The sequence below is a fragment of the Nanorana parkeri genome, unplaced genomic scaffold (genome assembly GCF_000935625.1).
Source record: "Nanorana parkeri isolate BGI_ZX_2015 unplaced genomic scaffold, ASM93562v1 scaffold195, whole genome shotgun sequence".
In the NCBI taxonomy this organism is placed as follows: domain Eukaryota; kingdom Metazoa; phylum Chordata; class Amphibia; order Anura; family Dicroglossidae; genus Nanorana; species Nanorana parkeri.
This window is the reverse complement of record NW_017306463.1, coordinates 1609385-1623743: the sequence shown is the minus strand read 5'-3', so window position 1 is coordinate 1623743 and position 14359 is coordinate 1609385. Positions and strand designations below refer to the sequence as shown.

At 43.1% G+C, this 14359-nt stretch overlaps 1 protein-coding gene across 1 annotated transcript in view; it reads right to left on the bottom strand.

The window, feature by feature from the left end:
* Positions 1-2026: 2026 nt before the first annotated feature.
* Positions 2027-14359, bottom strand: part of BCO1 (beta-carotene oxygenase 1) — a 34474-nt gene continuing 22141 nt past the window's right edge. The window contains exons 8-11 of the mRNA XM_018555403.1: positions 11296-11401; positions 9246-9340; positions 5634-5745; positions 2027-2364 (exon numbers count right to left, since the gene is read on the bottom strand). Of these exons, the coding sequence (XP_018410905.1) occupies positions 2210-2364; positions 5634-5745; positions 9246-9340; positions 11296-11401 (468 nt within the window). The 3' untranslated portion in view covers positions 2027-2209. The remainder of the gene's footprint in view (positions 2365-5633; positions 5746-9245; positions 9341-11295; positions 11402-14359) is intronic.

Sequence of the window (14359 nt, the reverse complement as noted above, 5' to 3'; positions counted from 1 at the left end):
TGGAGCAGACAAAATCTAGAGCAGCTGTGCATGGCAACCAATCAGCTTCTCTCTTCAGCTTGTTCAGTTAAGATTTGAAAATGAAAGAGAGAGGCTGATTGGTTGCCATGCACAGCTGCTCCAGATTTTGTCTGCTCCAGTTTTGATGAATTCCCTTCAGCTATCCATCATACTCTGCATTTTAGGCCCATTCATTAAATGCACACTGCGGTGTGTAGCTGATGGATCCGCAAAGTGTTCTCTCTCTTGCAGCAGAGAAAGATCTGTGATTGGAGGAAATCCATCCTTCTGCTTTATAATTATTTTAACATGCACCCATAATGCTGCTTTATAAATGAACCCCTTAGAAACTTTGCAGGCCTTAGCTCCTGTGTTCCTCAGACTGATTCCACTGTGATTTTGAGGGGTCCTCATTTTAGATTTTCCTACTGTGGCCCTCCACTTTGGACACTCTTAACATCTGACAGCTTTTTCCATCATGCAAAATAAATACAAATTAAACAGGAACAGGAGATTCCCTCATATGAACTTTACCACATGGTTGGACCTGAGACCTCAAGTGTTAGGATCTTGACAGTTGAAGAATCTGTTGGGTGATCCAACTCTTCAGCACATTTCAAACATTTAAATATTATTTATTTCTTATTATATAGAAGAAATTATCATTTTTTCTCTAGAAAAGTTGATTTACATTCCTGATTTCCAGGCATAGACCTTGCCCTTCTCTTATCACAGGTTCTTAAGTTCACAAGTTATAAACATAATTTCTAATATATATATATTTACTGGAGCCTATGAAAACACACAGATCAAAACTGTAAATCATAGAAAACTATTCATAAGAACTTATAGTTACAAATTCACATATCAGAAGGCACCTTTGGGCCAACCCACAGCATATTATTATTATTCTACAGGATGTATATAGCGCCAACAGTTTGTGCAGTGCTTTACAATATAGGGAAGACATTACAATTACAATACAATTCAAGACAAGATAGTGAGGGGCCTGCCCGTGAGAGCTTATAATCTAAAAGGGAGGGGCAAGTGGTACATGAGGAGGTAGCTGTGTGGGCATGAATTGTTAGAGAATGTGATGGTTCAGTGGTTAGTTTGAGGTGGGATAGGCTTCCTTGAAGAGATAAGTCTTTAGGAGATAGACGGACAGGTTGGGATAAGAGTTCCAGAGGATGGGAGATACTTTAGAGGAGTCCTGCAGGTGAGCATGGGAGGTGTTGATGAATGGAGCTGGAAAGCAGGAAGAGCGGAGTGGACGGTTAGGGTGATACTTTGAGACAAGGTTGGAGATATAGCCGGGGACAGAGATGTGGATGGCGTAAGTGGTTGTTAATATTTTGAATTTTATCCTTTGGGCTATTGGAAACCAGTGGAGGGATTGGCAGAGGGGGTTGCAGACACTGAGCGGTTGGTTAGGTGAATGAGTATAGCAGCAGCATTCATGATAGATTGAAGGGGGCATAGTCTGTGTAGAGGAAGGCCAATGAGGAGAGAGATGCAATAGTCAAGACGAGAGATAACAAGGGAGTGGATGAGTAGCTCTGTGGTTTCATTGGTGAGGAAGGGGGGTATTTTGGAGATGTTACAACGGTGAAGGCGGCAGGATTTGGATAGTGATTGGATGTGGGGCAGAAAGGTGAGGTTCGAGTCAAGGATGACACCTAGGACCTTGGCATGAGGGGAGCATACTCTGGGAGTCATCAAAATTAACCTTTTATTTAAATCTAAATAATTAATCAATATCTTTTTCAGGTATACCTTTTCTAACATTATATCGTTCTCAATAGTGTACAGTAACAAGCAAGAGAAAAGACTGTCCTTATGGCAGCTATACTGTGTTACCACATTGACTGCAGTTGGCTTGCATCACCAAAATCTATTTCATGGCATCAAGTACTAAGGAAAGCTGTAAATGGAGCATTGGAGGAACAAGAAACACCAAAAATAGGCCAAGAGAAGAAACAGAACCTCTGCATCCTGAATTATGTGTCCCAGATGAAAATCACCTAACAACAGGCACATCAGTCATGATTCAGTGTAAGCCATGATACTACTCGCTTATAGAACTTGAAAGTGTTTTGGTTTGTATATTTCTGGTGGTTCTTGAACTTATCTCAGGTCTACTAAAACAGTATTGAAGCAAACTCCTGTGCTTTCACAGTGTTTAATGATGAGTTTGTTTGTTCACTATTCAGTTTTTGTCTGGGATGAAGATTCCATGCAAGTCCAAATGTATGCTGGCACTGATACTGGCACGGCCTATTTCTTTGAATGTTTTGGCATCCAGTAGAAGTAGAAATGGGGATGTTTTTGGATTGGAAGACACAATGGAAGATAATATAACCCCTGCAATGATACATTGTGGGAAAAAAAACATAATGAGTATTTGTTGAGAGTTTTGTGAAAGAAGCTACAATCCATGTACTATAAACCCTGACTGGATGACATTTAGTTTGTTAAAACGCTGTCCACCATAAACAATTTCTACGCTTTTTTAATTCTGGCACAGCACTGTTTTCACCTTTCTTTCATTATTTTTTTAATTCACATCCTGTCTGCTTATATTATTTAGGGCATGCTTCCTGTTGGCGACAACATTGGAACGTACCCACCAAATGAGCTTCATCAGGGTCGATTATATGTCCAAACAAGGACCTTCAACTGTGATTATCAATAGGGATGTGCTTAGCTCCGGACCGAAACAAGTTTGAACCTGAGCTCCTCCGAGCACGGAAGAAGCTTCTCCGAAAATGGAAGAAAACTCCTTTCGCTAAGAAATTCTCTGCCCCCAGCTGCATGTAAACAAAGGGGCAAGATGCAGTGACATCATTGACCTTATATGGCTCCATGGTGGAAGGCAGTGACATAATTGACCCTATATGGCTCCATGGTTATATGCAGTGACATCATTGACCTTATATGGCTCCATGGTGGAAGGCAGTGACATAATTGACCTTATAGGGCTCCATGGTGGAAGGCAGTGACATAATTGACCTTATATGGCTCCATGGTTATATGCAGTGACATCATTGACCTTATATGGCTCCATGGTTATATACAGTGACATAATTGACCTTATATGGCTCCATGGTTATATGCAGTGACCAAGGGAAAATTACCACGCAAATGCAGGTACCAGCGTTTGGCGTCTTTATTGATAGATCTTAAATTAAAAAACACAGACGAGCCCTGCCATACAGCCACACGCAGCAGTGTGCAACTGAATGGCAGGGCTCATCTTAGTTATTTGAAATGAAGATCTTTGTAATAAAGACGCCAAACGCTGGTACCTGCGTTTTGTGGTAATTGTCCTGTTGTTTACTGAGTTGGGGCGTGAGCAAGCTCTTTTACCTGCACCCAGGTTGCTCTCATGAAGCTGGAACTCTGAATGGGAATTGGAGCGGTGATATTTTTTCTTATAAGCTATATGCAGTGATGTAATTGACCTTTTATGGCTACATGACTATATTAGGTAAATGGGATTTACCTAACATGGCCAGGTGACCATATAAGGTAAATGATGTCAGCACAAGCATCCTGCCCCTAGTCAGCTGTGTGGCAGGAAATGCCCCAACCTGCAGCTGATTGGGTGGAAGGCCCATGTAGCTTCCATGATCCAAATTAGTAAACTAAACGAGATTATAGACCATCACAGGAGTGAGCTTGGAGCAGTGGCTACTTTACAACACACACAGAGACCATGGGGAACAAAAGTAGCCACCCTCCAGAAGGAAGGACAGTGTCAGCACCAATTCAGAGATGATTTGAGTATATACAGCCGAGTGATACACAGATAAGATACATTTTGTAAATAGTTAAAAGAGAACTATGGGGTAAGTGCTTTTCCCCATAGTTCTATTTAGGGTCACGGGGGGCATGTACTAACCTCCTCTCGTGACCCAAAGCTCAGTATATCGCCACAGCCGGGACGAATCCCGACAATACAGTCTGGATCCAACCAGTTGCGTGAGTGACAGCTGGCTCTGCCTATCTAGAAGCAGAGCCAGCTGTGCCCGCCCCCTCCTCCGTCTGTTCCTCCACTCAGCACTGGAGGATCCGAGAGGGGATGGGGGGAATCTCTGTAGGGAGCGGGTTACTGACAGTCACCGCTCCCTGCAGGGAGACGATCGGAAAGTGATTGGTGCATGTTTTTGCTCACTTCCCGTTTGATAGAGCCGACCTGTGACAGCTTCTATGTCACAGGTCGGCTCTAACTATGAGGATGAGTGGAAATCACTTACCTCTTTAACCCCTTCATGACTGAGCTTGTTTTCAGTTTCTGTTCATAAATGACTGACACACTTTTTACATGTTTGCTGTGTGATTCTTCCACGGCAGTAATATACTTTCTTACAAAATGAACCCACACATATTATATATTGTTTTTTAGAGGACAGATAGGTACACATGTTTGATATAATTATATAGCCCTAACGCCTCACTTAGTTCGAATAAAATATTTTTAAAAATTAGGTAAAAACGTAAAGAAAACACTTTTTTCACAAGTTTTGATTATTATTATTTTTTAGAATTTTTTTTATAATAATCATAGTATAAAAAATATATTTAAATATAATTTCTATTTTCTTAATTCTTTTTACACTTTATTTATTTTTACCCTTTTTTGTCAGTTTATATCAAGCAGTCACTATGACTGCTTGATAAATTATTTTTTTTTTAATTTTTGTTTATTATAGGCTGCTCCCAACTTAGGAACAGCTAATAATAACCTTAGAGACTGATCCTGACAGCATGTCAGAATCAGATCTCACTAAGGCCCCATTCACACTGAGCGATTCGCAAATCGCGCGTTTGTTGCGCAATTTGCATTTTGCGCGATATCGCGCAAATGGTTGCATTGAGCAAACTAGAATTGCGGCAAAATCCGCTCCAAAAAGGGTCCTGCTGTAGCGACGCACGACCCGCGACAGCAACGGACAGAGCCCCATTGCCATGCATTGGAGAGCGATATCGCGCGGTAAATTTCCGCGATATCGCACGATAAATTGCTCAGTGTGAATGGGGCCTAAAGGTTTCTGATCGTGCCCAGACGATCAGAAGTGATACATTTCAGGCACAGAGATACATTGTAACACTGTGCCTGAAATGTATCACACAGCTTTATAGACATCAGGCAAGTCTATGGAGCTGTCAAAACGAATAGCAGAGAGGTGACTCATTCTGCTACCTCTCTGCTATCTTAGCTGTCAAATACGGGATCGATATTTAGCGATCCCGTATTTGCATGTAACGGCTTCATTCTTTCATTAATGAAAGAAAGAAGCTTTTTACAAAAGCTTAACTATTTCATTAATGAATGCCTCAATACTGAGGCATTCTTTAATGACTGGTAACCGCTGAGAATCAGCGGTTACCAGCTTTACAGAGCCCCAAATAACTGGTCGCGCACAGTATACGGGCCGGTCATTTAAGCATTTTGTGGTGGGACATACAGTGTAAGTCTCTCGTCACGAAGGGGTTAAGGTACTTGAATGTATTTTTAAGATTTGGTGTGTATTAAAAATGCATAGATATAAATGAGCTGCAAAGCTTTTCTTTTTTTTGATAAGTTTTTACAGACCTGAAGTAGTAAGTGGGAATCCATTATAACTTACCATCATCTTCTTCTTTAGCATCTGGATGGGGCACAAACAAAGGTTCTGCCGGCCAGCACATGTTATCAGTCCACACTAGCATTTCCTTTGTGACAATGTCAAACTTCACTATCTAGATCATGTACACCAGAAATATAGTTATTATAAAGGCTCCAACACAGCAAGCACATGCACACATGTAAACATTCCACAGAATTTGGGTTTTGATAAATTAAACATACATGCAATTCGTTTTTTCATCAATATGTAAGACTTAAATGACTTTGGTCTGTGAGTGTTTATATGCTTTTATTGCCTTGTTAAGCGTGCATGACAATTGCTTGTAAATAGTTGTATTGGATAATTGGATTTGCTGAACAGTTCTGCTACAGCTTAGGCCTTGTTCACTCTCGAAACAGCCGGCACATACAGCTCCGTGCTGCGTGCAAGGCCGTATCACTCAGCTCCCAGGAAGGACAGGTGCTGCGTGTGATTATTACGCAGCCCCCGTCCTTCTCTATGGGACTACGCGGCCATACGCCCCCCTACGCTCACCCGCCCTGCACGTCCGTACGGGTGAGCATCTACGTTCGCTGACAGGATGCATCCTGTCTGCGTCCGAGCCAGGAAACACGCACTCGTACGGACCTACACTTGAGGTGAGCGTAGGGGGGCGTATGGTCGCATAGTCCCATAGAGAAGGACGGGGGCTGCGTACTAACCACACGCAGCACCTGTCCTTCCCGGGAGCTGAGCGATACGGCCGTGCACGCAACTGTACGTGCAAGCCGTTTCTAGTGTGAACGAGGCCTAATGCTGGGCACACACCTTACAACCATCGCAAGACTTTTGTCTTGCGATAGTTGTAAGGTAATTAAAAAAACGTACGGTCTGCCTATCTTGGATAGGCAGATCATACTTGCGATGATCGCAAGCCCGCCTCGCTGAGGGGCGGGCTTCCGATGACCGCAATGTTGAATGGGTTTTTATCTTACGAACATGCTACACACCCGCCGAAAATCGTGCGATTCTCGGCGGGTTTTCGAACATGTTCCTAAGATAAAAGTCGTGCGACCTTACAGTAGTAGAGGTCGCACGGCTCCCACACACCTTATGATAATCGTACGATCGCGGGATTTCCCACGATTATCGTAAGGTGTGTGGCCACCTTAACAGTTATTATCAGATCATAAAAAGGGGTAGCAAAGATGATACAGACATGATTTATTCACGTTTTATATTTTTTCATATGAATAGAGTAAATATATTACACTCTCAGTAGGTCTTGTGGTGTATATCAAGCCCAAAACATTTTTCTTTTGTTTAGAGTCGAGAAGAACCCCTTTCAGGTTTTAATCGGAAAGGTGGCCCCTTTGGACCGTAACCCTTATCTCTTATGTGTGTTTAAAATCACATTTGTTCTTAACCTCTTAAGGACCAAGGCCTTTTTTTCTGTTTTTTTGCTTACATGTTATAATCCACATTTTAGGCCTGAAAATTACTTCAAACCCCCAAACATTATGGGGGGAATTTATCAATAATGGAGCAGACAAAATCTGGAGCGGAATTGCACTGCAACCAATAAGCTTTTCTCTCTCATTTTCAAATCTTACCTGAGCAGAACTGAAGAGAGAAGCTGATTGGTTGCCATCTGGGCCAGATTCCCGACAAGGCCACCGAGGGCGGCACGGAGCAGAGGGGCGGCACAGGTTTGAAGGTTTGGAATCCCCCAACGCCCCGAACATGGAGTTCCGGGCGCCGGGCGGTAATTTGTTTTCTACATTTAACCCTGCTTTGCGCAAGAAGGGCTAAATGTAGAATGGGGAAACCACTTGTTTCTTTACAAGTGATCTTGGCGATGCCCCCCTCTCCGTCCTCTCCTCTCTGGCCGCCGCTGTCTTCAGGATGGAGAGCGGGGAGCAGGGCGGCAGGGTAAAAACTAACACTGCCGCTCCGTGTAAACAGTGAGAGGGGAGAGCAGTCTTCCCCTCACACAGGAGCTTGTTAGCTCCTGTGTGATAGCAATGAAGTTAAGGCTAAAAAAAATTTGATTAAAAAAATTACATAAATAAAATTTAAAAAATAAGTAAAAAATAATAAGAAAATAATTATAAATAAAACATTGGAGGGGGGCGCATTGCGGAGACTGGCCTTGGGGCAGCAGGGAGAGTAAATCAGGTCCTGGTTGCCATGCAGAGCTGCTCCAGATTTTGTCTGCTCCAGTTTTGATAAATTCCTCTCTATGTATTTCCTAAAAGCCAAGACCCTGTAGAATTAAATGGTGGCAGTTGCAAGTGTTTCTGTTGTACGACATTAGTGCAACTTATTATCAAACCCAAAAATTTAGTGAAAAATGCACTAAAGTTACATTTAGTGCCCCAAAGCACTATATAAAACCATTTGTTTTGTAAAAATTGGGTGCATCTGTAAAACGGGGACAAAATTCAGTACCCCTAAAATCCGTAGACGAAGTTTTAAAAGCCCCTACAGGCCATCAGTTTTGAGATAAGCGTAAATATTGGCCCTATAATTATTGCTCTCACTCTGGCGTGTGCGGCTGTACCCAACATGTGTAGCGCAATTGTCGTTTTCGCTCGATACGGAATTATCTTGTCATGGGTTGTGAAAGGGTTAATAGAAGTATGTGGAGACTGAGAATGTACATGTTCTTTGGGGCTTTTTGCTGTTTTTTTCTGCTTTGTATTTCAGGTAACAAGCTGCCTGCTGTTGCTAGGAAGATTTACCTCAGTTGCTGGGCGGAGCTTAAATCAGCTGCATGCTGGATTGGTGACAGATTTTTTGTGGGAAAACAGCTGGCCAATGAGTGTAACCTTTCCCCTCTATAGTCCCTCCTGTCACTGGGCGGGGTCAGCAGTTACCTCAGGACTGGCAGCTGGACTCTCCTTTGCATCTAGTCACCGGCTCCCCTGAACACCATCCTATATGCTGGTTTCCCTTGTTGTGGTCAGTCTTTAAGGGGTAATGTCACACACGTTGTGGGTGGACAGTGGTTGGTAAGTTGTTTCTGCTTCAGTCTTAATGGCTAAACACTGTGGTCTGTAAATGGTTAGCAGTGGTCCTGTTTGATAATGAAGTCTATTTCATGGGAAAAGTTTATTTAGACCTAATAAAGGGCCCGAGGCCTATAGCTTTCCCACAGGCTTTCTTTTATGTCTACTTTAATATTTAGGTATATTGCTATGGTATGATGGGTGTTAATGGGCAGTGTACATTCCCATTCCGCATCCACTGCCAGTCCGCTGTGACCCCCCTAGTCCCCATAGCAGGTTCCCCTCCCTTTTGCCATTGGTCCTAACACAGAGTAGAGGCAGCTCTTGCCTCACTATTTTAGGTTTCACAAGCAGTGGGGAAGCCCGTTGTTGTGTAACCTAACTACCTGTCAAAAGCCAGATGAAGCGCTGCCTGTAATTAACAGGCAGTGCTCCATCCATGGCAGGTTACATAGTGGGGAGGCCTTCCCTGCTGTGTAATCTGTTACAAAATGCTCTGAATGGAGAAAAAGCTTAAAGCTGGCATCTTTTTCCTCAATAATACGAGGTGAGACTCTGCCTCACCTGCCTCCACTGACCGCACGTGCCTGCTGTAATGTAATAATAAATACATTATATTTACCTTGGTAGGAATTGGACGCCATTCAACATGAGAAGCATAAACATATCTGTACTTCTTGCCATTGTACGCGTAGTTAATTCTAGGTAGTTCAATTCCTAAAAAGACAAGACATGCACACAATCATTTATTGGAAAATACAAATACTTTAGTCCAGGGGTGGGCAAACTCCGGCCCTCCAGCTGTGGTGAAACTACAAATCCCATAATGCAGCTGTCTCCCGGAGTTATGCCTGTGGCTGTGAGAATCTTGCAATGCCTCATGGGATTTGTAGTTCCACAGCAGCTTGAGGGCCGGAGTTTGCCCACCCCTGCTCTAGCTGCTGCTACTGCTTTGGCCCCTAAAGGCAAAAATGGCAGCTTAGATAATTCTGTCACTGGTCATGTATATTCAACAGTCATCCAGTAATTACATTTATTTTACCCTCATGTACGTGCAGTGGCGGACTTAATAACCAAAGGGCCCTGGTGCAAGATTTTATCTTGGGCACCACTCACAAGACGACGAGGGGGGGGGGGGGCGGATCACACTGGCCCCCGCCCCCCCGTATTATTAATTACATGAAAAAGTAACAGTAGCAGTACACAACCCTTCACAACTCCCCCCCCCCGACGCTCGGACTTACCCAGCCAGAGGATCGCAGCAGGCAGGGAGTTTCGATGTGTGCACTGCAGGGGGCGGGGCTTGTGACACACACAGCCTCCTGTCACTCACCTCCCCTCCCGCCGCCTGTTACTATGGACGTGGCCTGTTACTATGGACGTGGCCTGGAGGGGAGGTGAGTCACAGGACCCGCCCCCTCACTGAGAAGAGACACAACAGATGGTAAAAAAAAAAGGTAAAACACGCACTGTTATGCATGTTGAAAAAGCATTGCAGCGTGGAGCAGCTCAATATAAAAACACATGCCAGAGCAGTACTGCATGCAGGCTGTGAATAAACGTGTGACTATGTTCACACCATGTCCGGACCAGGTCTGGAGCAAATCTGCAAAAGCAGTGCAGTGCATGTTTGCCGCGATTTTGCAGTTTTTGTTTTTTGTCTGTATGCCTTTTTTTTGCGTTTCCATGCGTTCCGCTGCATTCCAAACCAAGGGAAATGAGACATGCAGTATTTTTTTGGTCTGGACCGGAATGGACTGCGCTGGTGTGAACAGAGCCCAGAAATACCATAGGGATACATTGGGATGCTTTTTTTGTCTGGGAACAAACTCTTCTGGTCTGGATATGATCCGGACATGGTGTGAACAAGCCCTTAAACAGATTCTTATGATGAAAGACTGTTAAGCAGCAAATAAATGCATGAACCATGAAAAGGTATCTGTATTGTCATTAATGTTGTGTCCTTCGTCTGCTGAGCAAGATATTATCATGTTCCACACAGTAGTATTCAATAAGGCTCCTAAGCATGTGGAAGTCAAAGTCACAAGACCTAAGCTAGCCATACACTAACAGAGGCCTCTTGTTCACCCCAAAGGATGAACTTGAGAAATCTAATAGGCTGTTTGGCATGAATAGAGGATTCTTCCCTGTTGACTATTGCATTCAGGCAGCAGGCACCGGAGACTGTCTGAATACCCAAACAGTGACTGCAACTGTTTGGCTGCAGTCACTGTCTGGCCATTTTTTACCTGACTCCTGTAATTTTTCAGTCAAAGGTTGATGAGATAAGTGAAGTTGAAAGGGCCACCCATTGCTTGAATTTCGGTTGATTCAGCAGTTTTACTTTAATGTGTTAGTCAAGTCCATATAAATCTGCTAGTACATCTAACACTACTGTCATTTCAGGGAGACAATGCTGGTGTCCAAGAGTGGTTCCGTTGCCCATCCATAGAGTGGAGCCACCCTAGGACAGGAGGCGTGTTAGTAGCCAGATCACTAGGTGAAAATAAAGGAAAGATAGCCTTAAAATAAATAAAACTAACACAGCCACCACATTTAAGGATTGGTAAGTTGCAATATATTACATTTTTGTTTTGGGTTTACGTACTCTTTAATAATCTTCTTATCATGTTGTTCAATCAGATTTAAATCAATAGCATTGAGCTCCCTACCTTCACATATGATCTCCGGCTGGCAGTGTATCTCTCCATCTTTAGTTTTGACCGCTGTTGCGGTAGTCGTAGGAAGTTTTACAAGGTTCTCTCCCACTTCTGCTTTCTTAAAAGTCAAATAGAACATGTTAATACCTATTTCAATGAATTTGCATACACAGTGCAGTAAGAAGCTGTATATTTGTACAGTGTGGAAGAATGAGTACATGTCACAGAGCAGAGAAAAAGAAATAAGAGCAAAGGCTTTACTGCTTTAAGGATTTACATATAAATATATCTGTTTGATTTCTACTAGTAAAAGATCAATGCACCCATAACTGATATGGTGGCTTTGGGGACCCCAATCCTCATGGGGTGTTAGCAACCATAATTGCCATTAGCTTAATGTGCAAATAAAAGTTGCAACCTTCACTTCCTGTCTCAGAGACACAACAAGAAGCTAGAGGAAATATTCCTAAGTGAGGGGGATTTTCATTATAGGCTACATTCACATGGGTGGAAGCCTCCACCGCCCTCTGAAAAGTTATCCACGGTGGATCGCTTTTCAGAGGGCGGTGAAGCAGCAGCTGTCTAGCGTTCAGGAGGCGATACTAGTGCCTCCTGAATTCAGTTTTCATTTTATTACCACAACAGGGATTTCTTATTGCACTACTGAACCGCAACATCATACCTTCACAGTTGCAGCATGGTCCCATTCATTGCAATGGTCACATTTGACAAGCTGCACCACTGTCAATTGTGCCATGCTGCACAGCCGCAACAAAGTACAGTATACAGCACTGTTCGGCCACAGTGCTGACATGGCAGCAGACAGCTGCAGATCAACCATCTGGTTTTACCACCCCTTGCCATCTGTGTGAACGGTGCCTTAGACAGTTGTCCTGGGAACACAAATCTACATCTTCCCGTTACCATTTTGTTCTGTGAACAGCTCTAACATTTTGGATTTCCTTTCACTTTATAGCTAGGTGACAATGGTCAGCAGGACAAACTTAGGGGTGAATCTTACTGATGGGGATACAGACAGCAAAAAAAACTTAAAAAATATTGTACCCCCCCCCCCCATCCATAAAGGTTTTGCCTAGAGCCAGATTTTATAATACATAAGGCGGTAAAAACCTATCTTTAATATTTTCACTTATTTCTTGTTTCACAGATTTAAAAGACGTGTTCCAAATGCTAAATAACTGAAGCACAGTAATATGTATTGCAGGATATTCAGGAAAAGCCCAGATACAGGATTTATTCTAACCACTTATTTCCTGAAATTTCACAATTCTACAAAGAATTTGGCTCCTTTCAATTTTGGCAGGAATAAATCATAATCACAGGAACTCTGCACCACCCTTTGCACATGCCTGGTACCAAAAAGGTAAGCAGACTTACTGGATAATGTGTGCCGAAAGCAATGATGATTTACAAGGTATAGTAAAAGAACCGATCAGATTTAATTTGCTGAAGTCACAACAACTTTAATGTAACACTAAACTCAGGAGCTAAAACTTAAAAATGCATTCAAGTAACTTAATTATTAACAAAAAAATATATTTTTTGTGTATCACTCAGCTGTAGATCCTTAAATCATCTCTGAATTGGTGCTGACACTGTCCTTCCTTCTGGGCGGTGGCTACTTTTGTTCCCCATGGTCCCTGTGTGTCAGTGGCGGAGCTAAGAAACAAAGGGCCCTGGTGCAAGTTCGGCGCAGAGATGGGGGGCCTGCTGGCCGCTGGGTACCGATCCGGCGCTGGGCCCCCAGAGCCCCAAGGCCCTGGTGCGTCCGCACCGCCTGCACCGGCGGTAGTTCCGCCACTGCTGTGTGTGTTGTAAAGTATCCAATGCTCCAATATCACTCCCATAATGAACCGCAATCTCAAATTCAGTTTACCAATTTGTATAGAGATTGTAGTGCATTCTGGGAGTGAGCTTGGAGCAGTGGCTACTTTACAATACACACAGGGACCATGGGAAACAAAAGTAGCCACCCCCCAGAAGGAAGGACAGTGTCAGCACCAATTCAGAGATGATTTGAGGATCTACAGCTGGGTAATACACAAATAAGATACATTTTTGTTAATAATTAAGTTACTTGAATGCATTTTTAAGATTTAACTCCTGAGTTTAGTGTCATTTTCATGACCCATCCATATTGCTGCATTGCCATAACAAGCATTAAAAGTGCGTTTTAACACACTTTACCACAACGCCAGTCATTGGATAAGAGAGGATCGTGACAGTGATAAGTCCCCTGTCACATCTCAGAATGCCTTGTATGGTTTGAAAAGAATACAAGACATTTTATGAATGGAGGAGCTGCAAAGCGAGTGACCCGCTGTATTCCAGCGACAACTGTCAGTTTCACCCCTCGAACGTCAGCAGCGACGTCCCAGGCAGAGGCTGCATCTAACTAAAATATTGCAAGAACAAAGCTACAATCACCAGTGGGGCACACATCACCACCTTATTGGTACCTAGCTAATGCCCCAATAAAGTGTTAGCCCACACTTCAGCTTTTAATGAAAGGCTGCTTGTAGTGAAGGCAGGTATTTTGTGTGCTGAAAATTCATCTATTCAATTGTCCTGGTGATAGTGGCTTTACTGAAGTATTGGAATATGCAAACCCTAACAATCAGCTTATCTTATTTGCCCTCTTTTGGTCTGTTAACTATACTATTGGAAGCTTTTTGTTATATTGTATATGTTTGGTAAGTGCAAAAGAAATCTGTCTTGATGTCAGAAATTCAGAACTGCCCTGGGTCCACTGCACACTTCCTGTGTTATCATTAACAGCCCTCTGAGTTCTTATCATGGACTATAGAATGATCAGCCTTTATGGAATAGAGATCTGGGAGGTGGGAGTGGTTGGGAAGTTTAGCAAAAGACAACTGGGAGGACTGACAACACTCAGTCCACAAAAATGCCTACAATAGGACATAGGAGCTGAGTACATTTCTGGCAGATCCACAGGTTCTTTTCTGTTCTTGGAGGGTCCTCAATAGGATACAACATGGGAAAATTGCATGTATTGCAAAGATGTTCTGCATATGTTGTTTATTTGACCTTTACG